At 36.5% G+C, this 16,742-nt stretch overlaps 3 protein-coding genes across 6 annotated transcripts; 2 read left to right on the top strand and 1 right to left on the bottom strand.

Annotated features, from left to right (window-relative positions):
• The first annotated feature begins 1,312 nt into the window (after positions 1-1,312).
• cdcp2 (CUB domain containing protein 2) lies at positions 1,313-6,497 on the top strand. The gene is made up of 6 exons (XM_067452975.1): positions 1,313-1,367; positions 1,622-1,969; positions 3,371-3,712; positions 3,788-4,141; positions 5,576-5,754; positions 5,960-6,497. The coding sequence occupies exons 1-6, from the start codon at positions 1,313-1,315 to the stop codon at positions 6,263-6,265; spliced, it is 1,584 nt and encodes a 527-aa protein (XP_067309076.1). The 3' UTR covers positions 6,266-6,497.
• A 1,123-nt stretch (positions 6,498-7,620) lies between these two features.
• On the bottom strand, positions 7,621-8,875 carry tceanc2 (transcription elongation factor A (SII) N-terminal and central domain containing 2). The gene is made up of 4 exons (XM_067453132.1): positions 8,612-8,875; positions 8,377-8,518; positions 8,035-8,231; positions 7,621-7,958 (listed from the first exon to the last, which is right to left on the bottom strand). Exons 1-4 carry the CDS (start codon positions 8,708-8,710, stop codon positions 7,764-7,766), a joined length of 633 nt encoding a protein of 210 aa, XP_067309233.1. The 5' UTR covers positions 8,711-8,875; the 3' UTR covers positions 7,621-7,763.
• Positions 8,876-9,289: 414 nt separating this feature from the next.
• cdc7 (cell division cycle 7 homolog (S. cerevisiae)) lies at positions 9,290-16,587 on the top strand. Of its 4 annotated transcripts, none has more exons than XM_067453130.1 (12): positions 9,290-9,573; positions 9,751-9,863; positions 10,820-10,906; positions 11,018-11,153; positions 11,901-11,994; positions 12,094-12,236; positions 12,642-12,705; positions 13,041-13,136; positions 13,218-13,423; positions 13,813-13,895; positions 15,183-15,332; positions 15,446-16,587. In XM_067453130.1, the coding sequence occupies exons 2-12, from the start codon at positions 9,791-9,793 to the stop codon at positions 15,784-15,786; spliced, it is 1,473 nt and encodes a 490-aa protein (XP_067309231.1). In that variant the 5' UTR covers positions 9,290-9,573; positions 9,751-9,790; the 3' UTR covers positions 15,787-16,587. The 4 variants fall into 4 exon arrangements, with proteins under 4 accessions (XP_067309231.1, XP_067309229.1, XP_067309232.1 ...); XM_067453128.1 differs by having other exon boundaries at positions 12,642-12,879; XM_067453131.1 differs by lacking the exon at positions 13,041-13,136.
• Positions 16,588-16,742: the final 155 nt, after the last annotated feature.

Raw genomic sequence — 16,742 nt, 5'->3', positions numbered from 1 at the left:
TTGTTTTGAAATGATATAAGTCGTTATCTCGTTGTTTTTTTGCGCACAAAAATAATTCTCGTCACTTCACTTGTAGAGCCACTGTGAGATGGCCTTTGTATCGACGTCTTTAGTGCCTTTTATGGGTCAAGGTTTCTACCCAGGGCCCAAAATTTGTTGCTACCCTGCTGGGAGGGAGCATAAAGAATCTCCTGAGTCCAGACTTCATTATAATATAATATAAGATAATCCATGAAAGTCACTTATAAAAGTAATGCATTACAATATTGCACTACTCCCTACAAAAACAGGCTAACTATTTGTTAACGTGTTATACTTTTGCATTACTTTTTGTCATATGGTCTTAGATTGCTTGTTTGTTTTTTATAACAAAAAAAAGTTGTATTGGCAAAACGTCAGCAAAATTAAATACAAAGTAGGCCTATATTTGTGTAATTGAATATATTTAATTATTGTAGGTTTGCATAATATTCTGAGATTGCATTTCAATGTTTTTATTCATTTTGATTAATACTGAATCTGTTTGGGGTTTGCTTTTTGCGAGTGAGATAAGTAAAAGAGAAAAACACGGGAATAGGAGAGCTGTCAGTGAATACATGGAAAAATCAAAGTAACTTGTGTTACTTATTTGAAAAATTATATTGTTCTAAATTTAAAAGTAATTAATTATTAGAAAAATAGTAATCTGATTACGTAACTTAAATTACAATGCTTTACCCTAACTCTGACTGATAAAATATATATAACCAAATATAATTATTTAAAGATTCTTTTTTTTATTTGTCTTTTTTATTTGTATTTACTGAGTCTTGTTTTAATATGAAGAAAATGTAAGGCATGTTTTTTTATTGTTTGAATAATAATAAAAAAAACTCCCATTTTAACCTAGCCTAATTAAAAATAATAATTATTTAAAATGTCATGATCTATTTTATAGATTTGCACTGTTAAAAGGAATATAATAATAGTGTCTAAACATCAGCAGTATTAAGACTGCTTGTAATACATGTGGTCACCTGCATGTCCCTTCCTCTTAAAACACACCACTTGTTCCATGTGCACGATACACTCATTAACATTTCATGGCTTTCTCTCCAAACAGTGTATTGACAAGTCTCCTGCGTGCATTTGATAGTCCTCATTAAAATTTAGTTGGAGAGCCAAAGAGTGGACCACCTATCCAATTGCCCCAGAATGAGAGTCCAAAGAATGAGGAGCATTAACATTTACTCCTGCTCTCTGAACCCTGCAGGACAGTATGTGCAGAAGGACTTAAACGCTGCTTACTAAAATAAACAACATGGTTTTAAGGATGAATGTCTTCATTCATGTTTTGTTCTTTGCTGGAAAGGTCACCTCCAAGAAAGGTAAGATGGCTTCCTATCACAAGGGTGAAAGTGCACTGAATGTTGAACCACTGTAAACACCTCAGTTCTTCCTTAAGCTGGTAAGGCAGCTTCTAATATTTATATATTCCTATAATTCTGTGATTGTTTGCCTGTTCATCTTTGTCTGAAAGCGTTTGCAAGTTTTAAACACAAGTACATTCAATAGTTATCAATAGTAAATCTTGATTGCATTTTAAGTTGCTTTTTTTATTCATCTGTAATATTTTGTATAGGTGTTAAATGTGGAGGAATCCTCTCAGCAAGCAGTGGCAATGTGTCAAGCCCAAATTTTCCAAGCCTGTACCCTTATAACACTGAATGCACCTGGTTGATAGTGGTCTCAGAAGGCTCTTCTGTACTGTTAACCTTCCATCACTTTGAGCTGGAATACCATACAGACTGTGCTTACGACTACATCAAGATATACAACGGCATCTCAGAGGATGAGGGCAACCTCCTGGGCAAATTCTGTGGAGATGTGTCTCCTCCTCAGTTCAGCTCTTCATGGAATGTCATGTCCATCATCTTCCATTCAGATCGCCATGTTGCACGCAAGGGTTTCTTGGTGGGCTATAGGAAAGGTGAGGAGTGCAACTGAAGATTGGTTCAATATCAGTCAGTTGATAACAACAGACAATAGGAGGATTTGTTCCTCAGTTTGTAAAAGTAAGCAAATATTATGTTTACTGTAATCCATATACAATGGATTTCTATGGGGCAAGTCATTGCACAGAGTTGCACAGTATGTTAAAATACACAGTGTTTTAAGTATTGCCACAAAACTTCCACATTATATCTGTTAATTTTAGTGTGATGATATAACCTTGTTATATATCAATATTTTAACTCTCAATCATTTATTGCTTACAATGCATAAAAAGTCATATCTTTAAGGGAAAGTTCACGCAAAAATGAAAATTCTGTCATTTATTCACCCTCATTTCGTTCCAAACCTGTAGGACTTTTGCATATGTGAACTTATATATTATATGTATACTTATATGTGAATATAAGCCTACATGTAATCTGTTCATCGTATAAAGTGATCTTGTCTCTTTAGAAAATTTGGTTTAATCTTGAGTACCTAGAGTATTATTCTATCCTTCATATCTCCGAAGAGTCTTTAGTTTGATCATATTTATAAAAGACAGAAACGCTGTACTGATTCTTTCTGAAAATAGACAAACTCCTGGAGTCATGCAGTGGGTGGGTGCTCTTGCTCTCGCTTTGGTTGGTGTGCACATTCTCATTCGGGACAGTGCCCATAGAAGGAATTCCGCCCTTTGATGACATCATACAGGGCCACACTCAAAAAATGGTTCAACTCTTTAACAAGTTAAATAAGTCAGAATGCATGAAATAATATTAGACCCCTCACTTCTTTGAAATCAATGGATTTAATTAAAATACTTTGAACTTATAACTCACGACCCCTCAAAAACTATTTATGAAACCTAAATATTATTTTTCAAAGTTTTGTAATACTATGTAACTACACTGTAAAAAAAAAAAAAAAAAATCAGGTCTCCAACTGAATATTTATTTAGTGACTGATCACATCTAAAATGTTCAATAGGCCAAATTGAATTTCTGTGAATTGATGCAATTTAATTCACAGAAATTCAATTTGGCCAACTGAAAAATTTAGATGTGATCAGTCACTAAAATTCAATTGGGGCCTGATTTTTTTTCCATGTTAATATATTAATTTTACTTGCATAAACAGTTTGTTTTTTAAATTTATACTATTGAATTGTTATATCTCCTAAAAACTCTTTTAAAAATTCACACGTGTACTTTAATGGTCTTAACATGCGTTTGGTCAATATACTAAAACTATGTATTTTAGAAATCCTTTCTTGGTCACAAATAACCCAAAATGCATGATAAGGGTTAAATCCAACTTTCACACATTTTTAATCTGTAAAAATAAAAATAAGTGATTTTATACATTAGTTAATTTATTTCTCTCTCTAAATCAGATATGTGCGGTGGGGTTTTGACCGGCCTTTCGGGAATCATCTCAAGCCCAGGTCATCCACAAGACTACAGCAACAATGCCGACTGCTCCTGGACAATACATGTGTCCAATCAGAGTGTAGTCACCCTGGTGTTTCTCGACTTCCAGTTGGAAAACAACGAGGGGTGCAACTTTGACTATGTGGCTCTCTTTGATGGTCCCACTGTTAAACACCGTCACCTGGGCAATTATTGCGGTAATGAGAGACCTCCCAACACAGTCACCACATCAAACCAACTGCTGGTGGTCTTCAGATCTGATTTCAACATTGGAGGGAGAGGTTTTAAAGCCTACTACTACTCAGGTGAGACACTTTTTGTCATACAAGATGCATAAAAATAATACAAGTCCATAATCCTTAATCTTGCTGTTTTTAAAGGAGAGTGCCAGCAAATTCTCAAAAATATCAGTGCGAATTTTACTAGCCCTCACTACCCAAACATCTACCCCAACAACATCAACTGTCACTGGACAATCACTCTAGCGGCCGGCTACAGGGTCAAACTATTTTTACCCTTTCTGGAGCTTGAGGATCGGAACAGCCTGACCGACATGTGCGACTTTGACTCTGTGAGTGTGTACGATGGGGACAGCGAGACAGACACTCTGTTGGGCCAATGGTGTGGTAGTGAACAGCCTCCATCGTTGACCTCCAAGGGAAATAAACTATTGGTCGTTCTCAACACTGACCGGAACTATGCCTTTAAGGGCTTCACAGCCTCCTATATAGGAGGTGAGTGCTCACTTATCAGTTTGAACACATCCTTTTTAAAGTCTAGTTTTGGGAACATAACTATGTTCTGTAAACGCTTCTCGCATTGAATGTCTTTAATGTGAAAGGTTCTGGAACCATCAATAGCGTAGCCTATGAATATAAGTTACCTCATAGGCTATTTGTTGTTGTATATTATATTTTAAGCTACACTATGTAGTAGGTATGTAACAATATATTGTGGAATAATATATCACAATACAAAAAATGCCATAATATATATATCGTGGAGTGACAATCTGTATTGTGTATTGTTCACCCAAAATTAGATTTACTGTGTGAGAAAAAAAAATCAATTTTACAGAGTTTTAGTGTCAGTACTACATTAATCTACTATATATAATGTTGAATATATCTAAAATAATACAATGGGGGAGTATTTGTGGGTCCTGATAATGCCTACATGTCTTGTTACCACTAAAAAATGGTCTACATTATATATCTAGTCAATGAGAGAGTACAAGCATATTCATCTAAAATAATGTATTTACGGCTTCAAAATAATTAATATTTTTTATTCATCATTTTCCTGGGCATTGGGTTACCATGCAGCACCAAGTCCAAGCCTATTGATTTCCACCCCCAATGTAATGCAAAATGTAGTATTTTAATTAACAGTACATTTTTAGTAACCTTTTACCATTTGCCTCTGGGATGTATAGCATCGCAATAATATTGAATCGTGAGTTTAGTATCGTGATATGTATCGAATACTGACATGAGGGTATCGGTACAGTATTTGGCTCGCTATTGGTTAAAAATAAAACTACATTAGGTTGCGGTTCGAGCACCGGTGTACACAAATGACCCACAGATAGGCTACAGAGATCTGATGAGAGCTGATGGACAAAGAAATAATGTTGATTTGTTTCGTTTTTTTCAACCGTTTTATATTATTCATGGACATGGTCCATTTTTCTCAACAAACTTTAAGCCTCACGCTATACGCAGAGGCGAAGCTGATATGACGTTAATATAACGTTAGACTACATAGAGCGAAAATATCCAATTTCCTGGGAAATCTGCCTGAATTATTATAGGTCTTTCAAATGTGTATTATTAGGTTAAAGACCAATTTTTTTAAAAGCACTATTTCATTTTTTTTTTTACAAGACTAATGACTCAAAAATAAAGGTGATTATTAAACAAATTAAAAGGTCTGTAAAAATCTTTTACAAGAATTCTAAAATGTATTTATTTATGAAATGATCTCATTACTTGGCAACAGCTTGCATTTATTCCCCAAAGTATTTATTTCTTAAAACAAGTGCTAAAAGATTTGTTAAATCCCCCCCCCCCCCACCCCACCCCACCCCACCCCACAGCATTACCTAACATATAATCATTGAACTCAACCTGAATAGCTGATGTTTTGTTGTTGTCTGTGTGTTGCAGTGGTGCCAGTCAATGTAAGCTGCACCCGAACAGAGTTTCAGATTCAGGTCTCCAGACAGGCTTTACCTCAGCTGGACCGTGAGAACATTTATCTGGGGAATCCATCCTGTTCGGCACAGCTGACAGAAACATCCTACAAAATTCTAGCCCGTTTTGTCAACTGTGGAACTGCTGGACAGGTATACAAGATAAAGAGACACTCGTTAAAGACCTGTAGATTATTTTTTGGGATACCACAAAAAAACCTACCACCCAACACTTTTCTCAGTGATGGTGCTAGACTTAGGTCTAATTCAGCAGCAAATGTTAGCAAATGTCCGATACAATATTTCTTATAGCAGCTTGTTCAAACATTAATGATGCCACGTATCTGATCTTCTGTAGAAACGTCAAAACATCACCATGCTGGTCAACTCGCTTTATATTGACTTCTCTGATGGACCACGGCAGAACATTCAGGAGTATGAGGTGCAGTGTGACGCCCAGAGGAAGGTGGCCATGGCCAGCATTATCTCAGTTGAGGAACGAAACCGTCTCAATGAACTGGCCCGTCAGGCCCAGGAATCAAACAACAAGAAAGTCGATGAAGAAAGTGAACCGCATGACACCAGTGACATAATCTTCATCAGCATCTGTGTTCTCGCCGTCATCCTCATGTTAATTGCTATTGTGTGGTTGGTGCTCCTATAGACCGTATGCGCCTTGAAAAATCTTTACAAATTTGTCTTTGAACACCGGGAAGATTTTAAAACGAGCAGCTCATCGGTAAATACGCAAGATTTTACCTTCATGCTCTGGAAATACAAACCAGAAGACACAATGAGCTCAGCTCTGAAAAGAGGCGATCTATAGGAGCTCCACACAATGAATACATAAGGACTTAAAGGGATACTTTACTGCTTTCACATATTAAACTATGTTATTCCCTCTCTCGTCTCAAAGCGAGCACTTAATCTCTCTGACGCGCGGTGAGGATCTGACAGCATTTAGCTTAGCCCACTAAGCTCAGTTCATTCACTTTGGTACCAAACAGAGATCAAGTTAAAAGCGACCAAACACCTCCACGTTTTCCCTATTTAAATACAGTTCAACTCGTCAAAGGAATAACATCGTTTAATATGAAAAAGCGGTGAAGTATCCCTTTAATATATCTATATTTTTATACTTTTTATGTACTCTGGGAGTCGAAACAAGATTTTTTTTATGTTTTTGAAAGAAGTCTCTTGTACTCACTAAGGTTGCTTGTATTTGATCCAAAATGCAGTAAAACAGTAATATGGTAAAATATTATTTCATTTTGAAATAACTTTGTATTTAAATGTAATTTATTCCTGTGATCAAAGCTGAATTTACAGCATCATTACCCCAGACTTCAGTGTCACATAATCCTTCAGAGATCATTCTAATATGCTGATTTACAGCTCAGTTATTAACAATATGATACTTATTATCAATGTTGCTGCCTAATATTTTTGCCTAGATTTTTTTGTGTCTTGGAGAATATTTTTTCTCCAAGATTCTGATGAATGGAAAGAACAGCAGTTTATTTTAATTAGATTTTTTTAAATTATATGTCTCTGCTGTCACTTAAAATCAAAATTATTAATTAATTAATTTACCTTCTTTGTTTTTTAACTTTTACCCCCAAAATTGTATGGTAGTGTGTCACTGTTTTCACAAAAATGTAATGCTGCTGCAGCCGCACAACTGTATAATAGAATTATATGCAATTTGTAAATAAGAAATGCTTCTTGAGCATCAAATCATCATATTAGAATTATTTCTGAAGGATCATGTGACACTAAAGACTGAAGTAATGATGCTGAAAATTCAGCTTTACCATCACAGGAATAAAATACATTTTAAAATAGTAAACAGTTTAAGTTGTAATAATATTTCACAACATAGCTGTTTTACTGTATTTATCAAATTAATGCAACATTTGTGAGCACAAGAAACTTCTTTCAAAAACAGAATCTTAATTTTTCCAAACATTTGATCAGCAGTGTAGCTGTGAATGGAAAGAAACTTTCTGGCAAACGATATGTAAAAAAGTCAATTGTTGTATTTAAGACTGAAAGTTAAAAAAATGGTTACAAGTCAATGAGTAAATCATACTGCTGTATGTTTTAAAAAATTATAAATATATTTTTTAAAAATGAAATGGGTAAACAATATTTTCTTTAGGTCACAGTTTCTTTTTGTGATTGCTGACGAATACATTAACTGGTAATTTGCCATCCTTGACCTGCGCTCTCAACTCAGGCTTATGTTTCAGAGCAAAGACAAGAGCCCTAACAGTCCTTCTGTAAGCTCCGCTAATAAGCCGAGAACTCTGGTGGAACACCTCCCTCTCAATGTTCTCCACCAGTCCATGCTCCACCTGGACAGGGATGAAAATTGAACATAAACACCATCAATGTGATTAAGAAATTGTAGTGATAATTTATGATCAGTACCTTCAACGTCATGGCTTCAGAAAGCAGTTTCTTGGCATTGCTCCTTAAACTTTCTGTCTGTTTGTCACAGCGAACTTCTATGGAAGGTTTATTTGCATGTTCCTCAATAAAGGTCCTCCAGTGTTTATAGACTTCCCCCGCAAGGGACTTGATTTCAGGATCTTCTGAGTTTTTACGAAGGTTGTTAACTGTGTGTCCTAAAAAGATACAAATGAAAGTGTATAACTAGAAACGAATAACCAAGTTTTACCAATTTTGGCGTCCTTTATCACTTGTCTGGAAGGCTCTTTTTTGGGGGGGTGGGGGTCGGGGAAGGCAAAGAAAGGAATAACCCAGTTTTACCAATTTTGGTGGTCTTTAGCACTTCTCTGGAAGGCACTTTCTTGTCCAGCTCCTTTAAGGCTTCTATCATGTTCTCTTTAGGCTGGCCAGGTAGTTCAAGGATTGACTTATACCTTTCAATGTCTTCAATCACGACCACTCTCTGGAATAAATACGAATATTATTCATGTAGACACCAATAATACAACACACCTGGTTTAGAATGATGGGCAGGGTAAAATTACCAATGACTTACCCGCAGGGACTCTAATGTTGCTTGCTTGTAGTTTCTCTCTTGTTTTGGTTCCTGTTTCATACTGTCTCCCTTTGATAACCGAACAACAAATCTATCCATGATTAAAACCCTGATACGAACGGTTCTAAATCGTTTATTTACAATAGCTCTAGCTACACTTATGTTTTAGGTGACTTACAGTTATATTGCAGACCTGTGAGCACAGCAGTATGGCAAACAAAACAAAAAAATCTGAACTGTACTTCACACCGGAAGAGATAGCGCTTCTCCGCGATAAAGGTTTTCCAAAATAAAAGCCTCCTAACTCGTCAAAATTATAAAATAGAAGTGGTTCTATAATATTGTAGCAAAAAGTGAAATGCCTTTTTTGAATGGATGAGTTGCCTTGTTTAAAAATATGAAATATATAAACTCAAACTGTTTCTTACAGTTTATGATTCATTAAATAAGGAAATTAAATTGTATTTTAACATTGTATTCACCATTTGAGCTGCTATTTTATGAATGTAATTTATTATTTGCGAATTTATGTATAATTTTAAGTTTGTTTGGGGGGCATGCTTCCATATAAAATGTCATCCATTACTGAATTAATATCAGCCATGGATGTATTTTATAATTTTATAATTTTGCTAAAGGGAAGCTACGCATTGACCGGGTTGGCCAGTTGAAGCTCAGTGGTGGTCACGTGACCGGCATCTCAGTTTTTTAGCGCGGAACTTGGAGTTGGTCGGGAAGAAAGACCCCCAAACAAGACCGAGTTGTGTTTATTAAAATATTTGCGTTTTCTTTTAATAGACGTGTTTTACATGGTGACGAATGTACTGTTTAACGTCGAAATAATCCCTTAACACAACTTATGAACTTTGCACGTTAACTGTTTCCGTCTGTGCAGCTGTTCGTTGGATGCAGTTTCTCATAAACAGTAACGTTAACTTACTCGGTGAAGGCAAAAACAATAGGTAAGGCTTTTTGTTTTTATATTTACATTGTATTACCGTTATAAATTGAGAGGTTAAATGTGTATTAAGTTCTATTTTAAGTGTTTTGGTCTTTTTTCGGATTTAGTTAAAAAGAACTAATATTATACCAGTTAAGCTGTTTATGAGTATTGATTGTATTCTAATGCCATCCAATAGTTTCCCACATAATTGGATCTGTTGGTTATTGTGGTTTTAAATGGAAGAAGCACCGACTGTGCAGAGAAGCACTCAAAGTGTTGAAAAGGGCAGGAGCAGACACAAAATTCCCAGTGAGTGAGCCTTTTTTAATATTAAAGTTTATGTATTTTAAATGTTCTCATGACAAATGTGTAATTACAGATATATATTTAAATACCTGACATAAAAAATTCAATTTTGTAAAGGACCGTAAAAGTAATTGACATTGCATGTAAAGATGTACTTAAGTGGGTCAAAACGATACTCACCCAAACATTTAATTATGATTTACTCACCCTCAAGCCATCCTAGGTGTATATGACATTCTTCCTTCAGACAAATACAATTGGAGTTATATTTAAAATGCCCTGGCTTATCCAAGTTTTATAATGGCAGCCCAAAATTTGAAGTCCACAAAAGTACATCCATCCGTTATAAAAGTAAGCCAGGGGGTTTCTGAAGTGAATCGATGGGTTTGTGTAATGGCGTGACGATGCCGTCAGACATGTAAACTTTTTGAACTGCGAAAAGTTAAATAGTTTTAAATATGGATATTTTTCTTACAAAACTACATCGATTCAATTCAGAAGTTTCACTTCAGCTTTTATTAACCCCCTGAGTCGTCTGGAGTACGGTTATGATGGATGGATGCACTTTTTTGGGGCTTCAAACTCAATGCACCCTTTCGCTGCTATTATAAAGCTTGTTAGTATCAGGATATTTATTTATATAACTGATTGTGTTCATCAGAAAAAAGTGTCGTATATCGATGGTTTAAGGATGAGAAAATCATGGGTTCATTTAAATTTTTGGGTGAACTAATCCTTAAATGCTTGGTAGTACATTCGGCACTAGCCTACAATTTAACTTTTATGTAAAACACACTGAAAGTAATTGTGAAATTGCAGATAAATATGTACTTAAAAGTATGCTAAAATGTATTTATTTCACAAGGTAATGTCAGTTTATCTAGCAACATTTATAGATAAGTCTGTTTCATGATGTCATTGTAGTTAAATAACTAAAACTGTGATTCTGTTTTGTTCAGGGGATGTTGAGACGGACATTGCATACCTGTATGAAGTTCTGCCACAGCTCTCTGACATCTTTCGTATCATAGATAAAATTGGAGAAGGTTTGCCATTAAATTTCTTGCTACTTGATTATTTTGATTTAAGTGCATGGGGGGGGGGGTACTGCTAATTGATGAACCTTAGTTAATCTTTGCATCATTGTATGATTACAGGTACCTTCAGCTCAGTGTATTTGGCAGAGGCGCAGATGACGGACGGTTCAAGAAGGATGTTTGCATTGAAACACCTCATCCCCACCAGTCATCCTGTGCGAATCGCTGCCGAACTCCAGTGCCTGACTGTTGCTGGGTAAGTGATTAAAGGTCCCATTCTTCAGGTGTTTTCGAAGCTTTCATTATGTTTACAGTGTGCAAAATAACATGAGTTCATGTTTCGTGTGTAAAAACCACAGTATTTTTCACACAATTTACTTATCTGTACAGCTGTGTTTTCTCTGTCCTAAAAACAGCCTGATGATTTCCTTGTTCTATGAAGTCCCTCCTTCAGAAACACGTAATGAGTTCTGATTGGGCCAGTGCTTCCCTTGTTGTGATTGGACAGCAGCTTAGCGCATTTTGCCCGGAAAAGTCCCGCCTCTTACCATAACGGGGAGATTCAAGCGCTGAATGCGTGCTCTTCTCCACGTGGGAGAGCAACAAGACCACGCCCCCTATTTTGCGTGTACTTGTGGGCGGAGGGTTAGTCAACAAACGGGTCTAGTGACGTCATTACATCCCTGCACTTCCTGCTGTAGTCCAAACCGGCCGTTCGCTGTAGGCTTTGAAAGGGAACTTCTGTTAAATAAAATATCTCGCTTGGCATTGAACTTTGAGCTTTATAATTTTACAGGTATTATTTATGCTCTAACAGCAACATTTCACACGAACTAAAGTTTGAAAGATGGAATCGCGAAGAACGGGACCTTTAAAATGTCATATTTTGACCTATCATCACTGTTAATTTTCTGTGTTGCATGATGGATAAAATATTTCCGAATGAGCAAACATTGGTTTCAGAGTTACTTTACAGGATTTATATTTTTATCTCCTTCTGCAGAGGTACAGAAAATGTGATGGGAGTCACATACTGCTTCAGGAAAGAGCATCACGTGGTCATTGTCATGCCGTATATGGAGCATCAAACATTTGTGGTAAATGTCTGCCTTGTGTGTTTTTAACCCAAGTATGATGCATCATAAATAGTTTACTCTATACCCAAGATATTACCAAAAAGTCTTGATTCCTTGTAGGATATTGTTGGCTCTTTGAGTTTTGAGGATGTGAAGCATTACATCTTCCACCTGCTCAAAGCCTTGAGACACATTCACAAGTTTGGCATCATCCACCGAGACATCAAACCAACCAATTTCCTGTTCAATCAACAAAGGAGAGAGTATGTACTTGATGTTCATTTCTAGTATCTCTGCCTGATACACATGTAATACATATAATTGCCACCGTTTGTTGATATATTGTTACAATTGATCAATTGGTTTAATGAGCATTCGATGGTGGCAAAAGTAATGTTAAACAATATATGGGAAATTTTCTTTAAAATATCCAGTAGATTATTTGTTACTAATATATTTTGCTTTCCTAATGGAATTTAAAGGTGTAGTACACAGAAATGAATTTTACTTACTGTCATGCATGTTCCCATAAGACTTTTGTTCATCTTCAAAACACAAATGAAGAGATTTTTTTTTTTAATGAAGAAGCCTGATTTAAAGCCTGATAACCACTGGATTAGATCCAAGTTAACTGTAACATGCTGAGTCCCGTCTTTCTTATTCCTCAGGTACTCTCTTGTGGATTTTGGCCTGGCACAGGGCACTCCTGACACACAGATAGAACTGCTGAAGGTGGTGAAATCAAAAGCTCATAAAGGTGGAGGGTCGTCAAAGATGGTGGAGGAATCACTTGGGAAACAAAAACTAGTGCCTTTACCACCCAACACCAGAAACCCTGCTGTCCAGTCTAGCACTAAAGCACCAGCTAAAAGACCCTGCCCACCCTCACGCATTAAACACAGCAAGGTGTCTGCTCTTCACTGTCTCTCTTTGTTAAATTAATAAATTAAGTTTTTAATATGGTTTTGAATCACAAAGGGGACACATGTTCACAAAGGGGACTTCCATGTTCATATTGTTTTATTTTAGAAAACTTATGTCAAAAACTTGTGTCCTTCCTCTCAAAGGAACTGTTGGGACTTGATAAGGCACCACGGTCTGTATTTGGGGAGAAAAACGTAAACAGCACAAACTCTCATAAACCTGGCACTGACAAAGTTGAGGTTAGAGTCTTTTCTCACACTGGTTGCATCTGACACCTTCTGAATAACTATCAGTTCTTTACCTGTCAAATTGTATTTCAGGGATTGCTTTTAAAGCCAAAAAAAGAGGAGGTAATTCCACGAAAGATTGTTTCTTCAAAGCACCGCTCGATCCCTGTGAGAACTCCATTAAATCAGAGACAGAAGGCCCCTGCAGAAAGTCAGAAACCTAAACCCTCTGCTGTCAGCCCGATGCTCACCTGCAACTGCTTCATGACTGACCGCGTCTGCAACATCTGCCTGTCCAGGTACACACTCTTAATAAAATCATTTCTTTCTTTTTTTACCCATAAAACCTTTTTTATCAAATTTGATATGCAAATTTCTAAGGGCTCCAAATTATGATTTTCTTTTTGCTGTGAAATCTTTACTGATTTTTATGAAGTCAACATAAGAAAAACTTTTATATTGTTAGTAATATTTAAAGATGAACATTTACTGGAAATAAAGCAACTTTGGTTTACTTGATTGCCAATATCATTTTTTGTCAACTCTTGAATTATACTGCATTGTTTTTGTTCAAAGCGAGTTCCAATTGGAAAAAAATAAATGAAATGTTTTGGACTATTATGTCTGTCAGGCTTTACAGGGTTCATTTAATAGTGCAGTCATTTAAAAACTGAACTGCTTTTCACAGGAAACAGCAGGTGGCTCCGAGGGCTGGTACCCCAGGCTTTAGGGCTCCTGAGGTTCTGACCAAGTGCCCCAACCAGGGAACAGGTAAAACATTGACATTAATATATTTTGTATATTGTTATTTGGAATATGATTCAGCATTAATGCATTTTCCAATGTCCTACTTTGAAAAGTAAAATAAAATGCCACTTGATTGTACTCGCTTTTAACTGATAATTGTACACCTGCACAACAAACACTGTCAGCATGACCACTGAAGTCTGAATCACCAATAGATGACTCTTACATGTTGGTTCTTTTAATGAATCTTTAAAATGACTCACAAACTTGAGATGTAGTAGAAGTTGAGATGTACTTCTACTACATCTTAAAAGTAAGTACTCTTTTTCTGAAGAAAAGGTACATACTTTTGAGTAAGTATTAGAATAGCATGCGTGCTTTGGGATATATATTACTTCCTCATCTTTTACAGACAGCCCTGTCGCTTAGTTACAAGCTTCCTGTTACTGTTAAAACTGTCCCGTCATCTTGTCACAAGTAAAACCCTCCGCATACAATTTAATTTCCTGCCATATCGGAGAGAATTGTAGTAGCACGTTGATCTGCCAGTCGTGGGTCTTTCATGCAGACTCTCTTCATGTAGACTCTCTCCCGTTGACATGCATTATACGAGCAAAGATTGGAGTTAAAAATCTTAATTTGTGTTATACTGAAGAAACAAACACACCTACATCTCAGATGCCCTGGGGGTAAGCAGATAAACATCAAATTTTCAATTTTGCATCAACTATCCCTTTAACCATTGGACTCGCACATCTGCCATGTTTGTAGTCTTTGACAATTTTTATTTATTTTATCCACATTTGTAGTTCTAATTGAATTCTCGTCCAACTCTCAATGGGTTGTTGGCAATATTAGCCGCCAGAGTGTGCACAGACTTGCACTTTGAATTCTAACTGAAAATGGTAGACCATCTGGGTATCTTTGGATTACTTGTTTCTACATACTTCGATTTGGACATTCTAATTCTGTTTTCAAATACTATTTAGGACAGATAGTATGCGAATTGGGATGCACCGTTACTGATTGAATCTGAACGGTACCTGAATTAAGTCAATATACCCAATAAGTCAGAACTGAATCAAGTTGATTCAAATTTGTGGGAATCAAATCAGAAAATCTGTATTTGATACAGCGCTAATATTATAATCTGAGCATTGGAATAGGAAGTAGGAATATCCCACATCTGACTTGTGAATAGAGCACAGATTTAGTATGGTGTAGTACACTTCATTTTATTGTTTTATCTTTTTTTTTACAGATTCATAAAAGATCATAAATTCTGATTAATAAAACAACATCTCTTTGCAGCTATTGACATGTGGTCAGCAGGAGTCATAATGCTGTCACTGCTGAGCGGGAGGTATCCATTCTTTAAAGCCAGTGATGATCTGATCGCTCTCACTCAGATCATGACCATTCGAGGATCTAAAGAGACGATAGAGGCTGCTAAGACGTTTGGTATGTCATTGTCAAGAGGCTCAAAGAGACAGATGTCTCTGGTTTGTGCTGTATGTCTATTTTCATCTCATTTCTTGAACCTTCAGCTGACAGTATTTTGTTTCTGAATGCAGGTAAATCTATAGTGTGCAGTCGTGAACTTCCTCGGCTGGACCTGAGAATACTCTGTGAGACTCTCAGAGGTGTGCGATCATGGGAAGACGCCTCACTTCCTGCTGAGTTTCAAGCTTCACGTAACCCAGCAGAAGTCAAACAGGATGCTGGGAGTCCCGCTAAGAAACACATGAGCTCAGGCTCATTTAAAAACATTGCGGAGCTGCAGGAGATGGGCTGGGACAAAGTGCCTGATGATGTATACGACCTCCTGGATAAACTGTTAGATTTAAACCCCGCAACGAGGATAACGGCCTCGATGGCACTGCAACATCCACTCTTCAAAGATATGACAAATTAATTTTTGTGCACCCTCATTTTGGATTATTCTGTAAAGGGTTACATGAATGCATTTTTTTAACTACTTGCTGTACAGCAATTTATTTATTTGTTGTTTTTTGGGGGGCGAGAGGGGATTTACTTTTACATAGATTCGCTTTTGAGAATAAAAAGTTAAAACTAAATGTTTTGACAGAATGCTTCCTAAATGTAAGGTAAGGTTCAGTCATAATGAATATTTTTGGATAAAATAAAATAACACTTGGAAACGACCTGTTTTTGTTGTTAGTTTCTCCAATAATAATAATTAAAAAAATACCTCATTCAATAAAAGATGTGACCTAATTCACAACACGGGTGTATTTAATTTTGTTCTTAACCTTGTCATTTAGATTATTCTAAATGAGAAATCACATGCTTGAAGTACATTTCATTCAATCAAAAATGTATAAGGACACCTAGAAGTGTGTGGTTTCAGTTGCAAAATTTGTGAATTTAGAATAAGTGTCAATGTGGTGTGACAGGCAGCGGGGCGGTGATTAACGTTCACGAGTGCCAGCTGCGTGGCACACCGGTCTCGTCTCGCGGCCATGTGACGGGAGCATATATAAGGAGGAGCAAGAGCTGCGGAAGACGAGAGAGGACCAGGCCTGGAATTTTATGTTATGTTTTGTTTATGTGTTTGTGGGCAGTCGTCCGTGAGGGGCTGTCCACGTTTTAATTTGTGTGTGTTTGCGGGCAGTCGTCCGTGAGGGGCTGTCCGCGGTTTTACTTTCATTTTGTTTATTTATTTTGAATAAATGTGTTTGAAACGTTCGCCGGTTCCCGCCTCCTTCCTTCCCATATACAAACCGTATTACAGTCAGTATGCAGGTTTTTGATTACTCATAATTTATGAAGGTGTGCACATGCATACTTAATGAATTGGGCCCTATGTGAAAAAAAAGAAAAATTGCATATGCAAAACAGTATTTATTC

Source organism: Pseudorasbora parva, chromosome 9, assembly GCF_024679245.1.
Source record: "Pseudorasbora parva isolate DD20220531a chromosome 9, ASM2467924v1, whole genome shotgun sequence".
Lineage (NCBI taxonomy): Eukaryota > Metazoa > Chordata > Actinopteri > Cypriniformes > Gobionidae > Pseudorasbora > Pseudorasbora parva.
The sequence above is the reverse complement of the archived record's forward strand: the minus strand, read 5'-3'. Positions and strand labels throughout refer to the sequence as shown.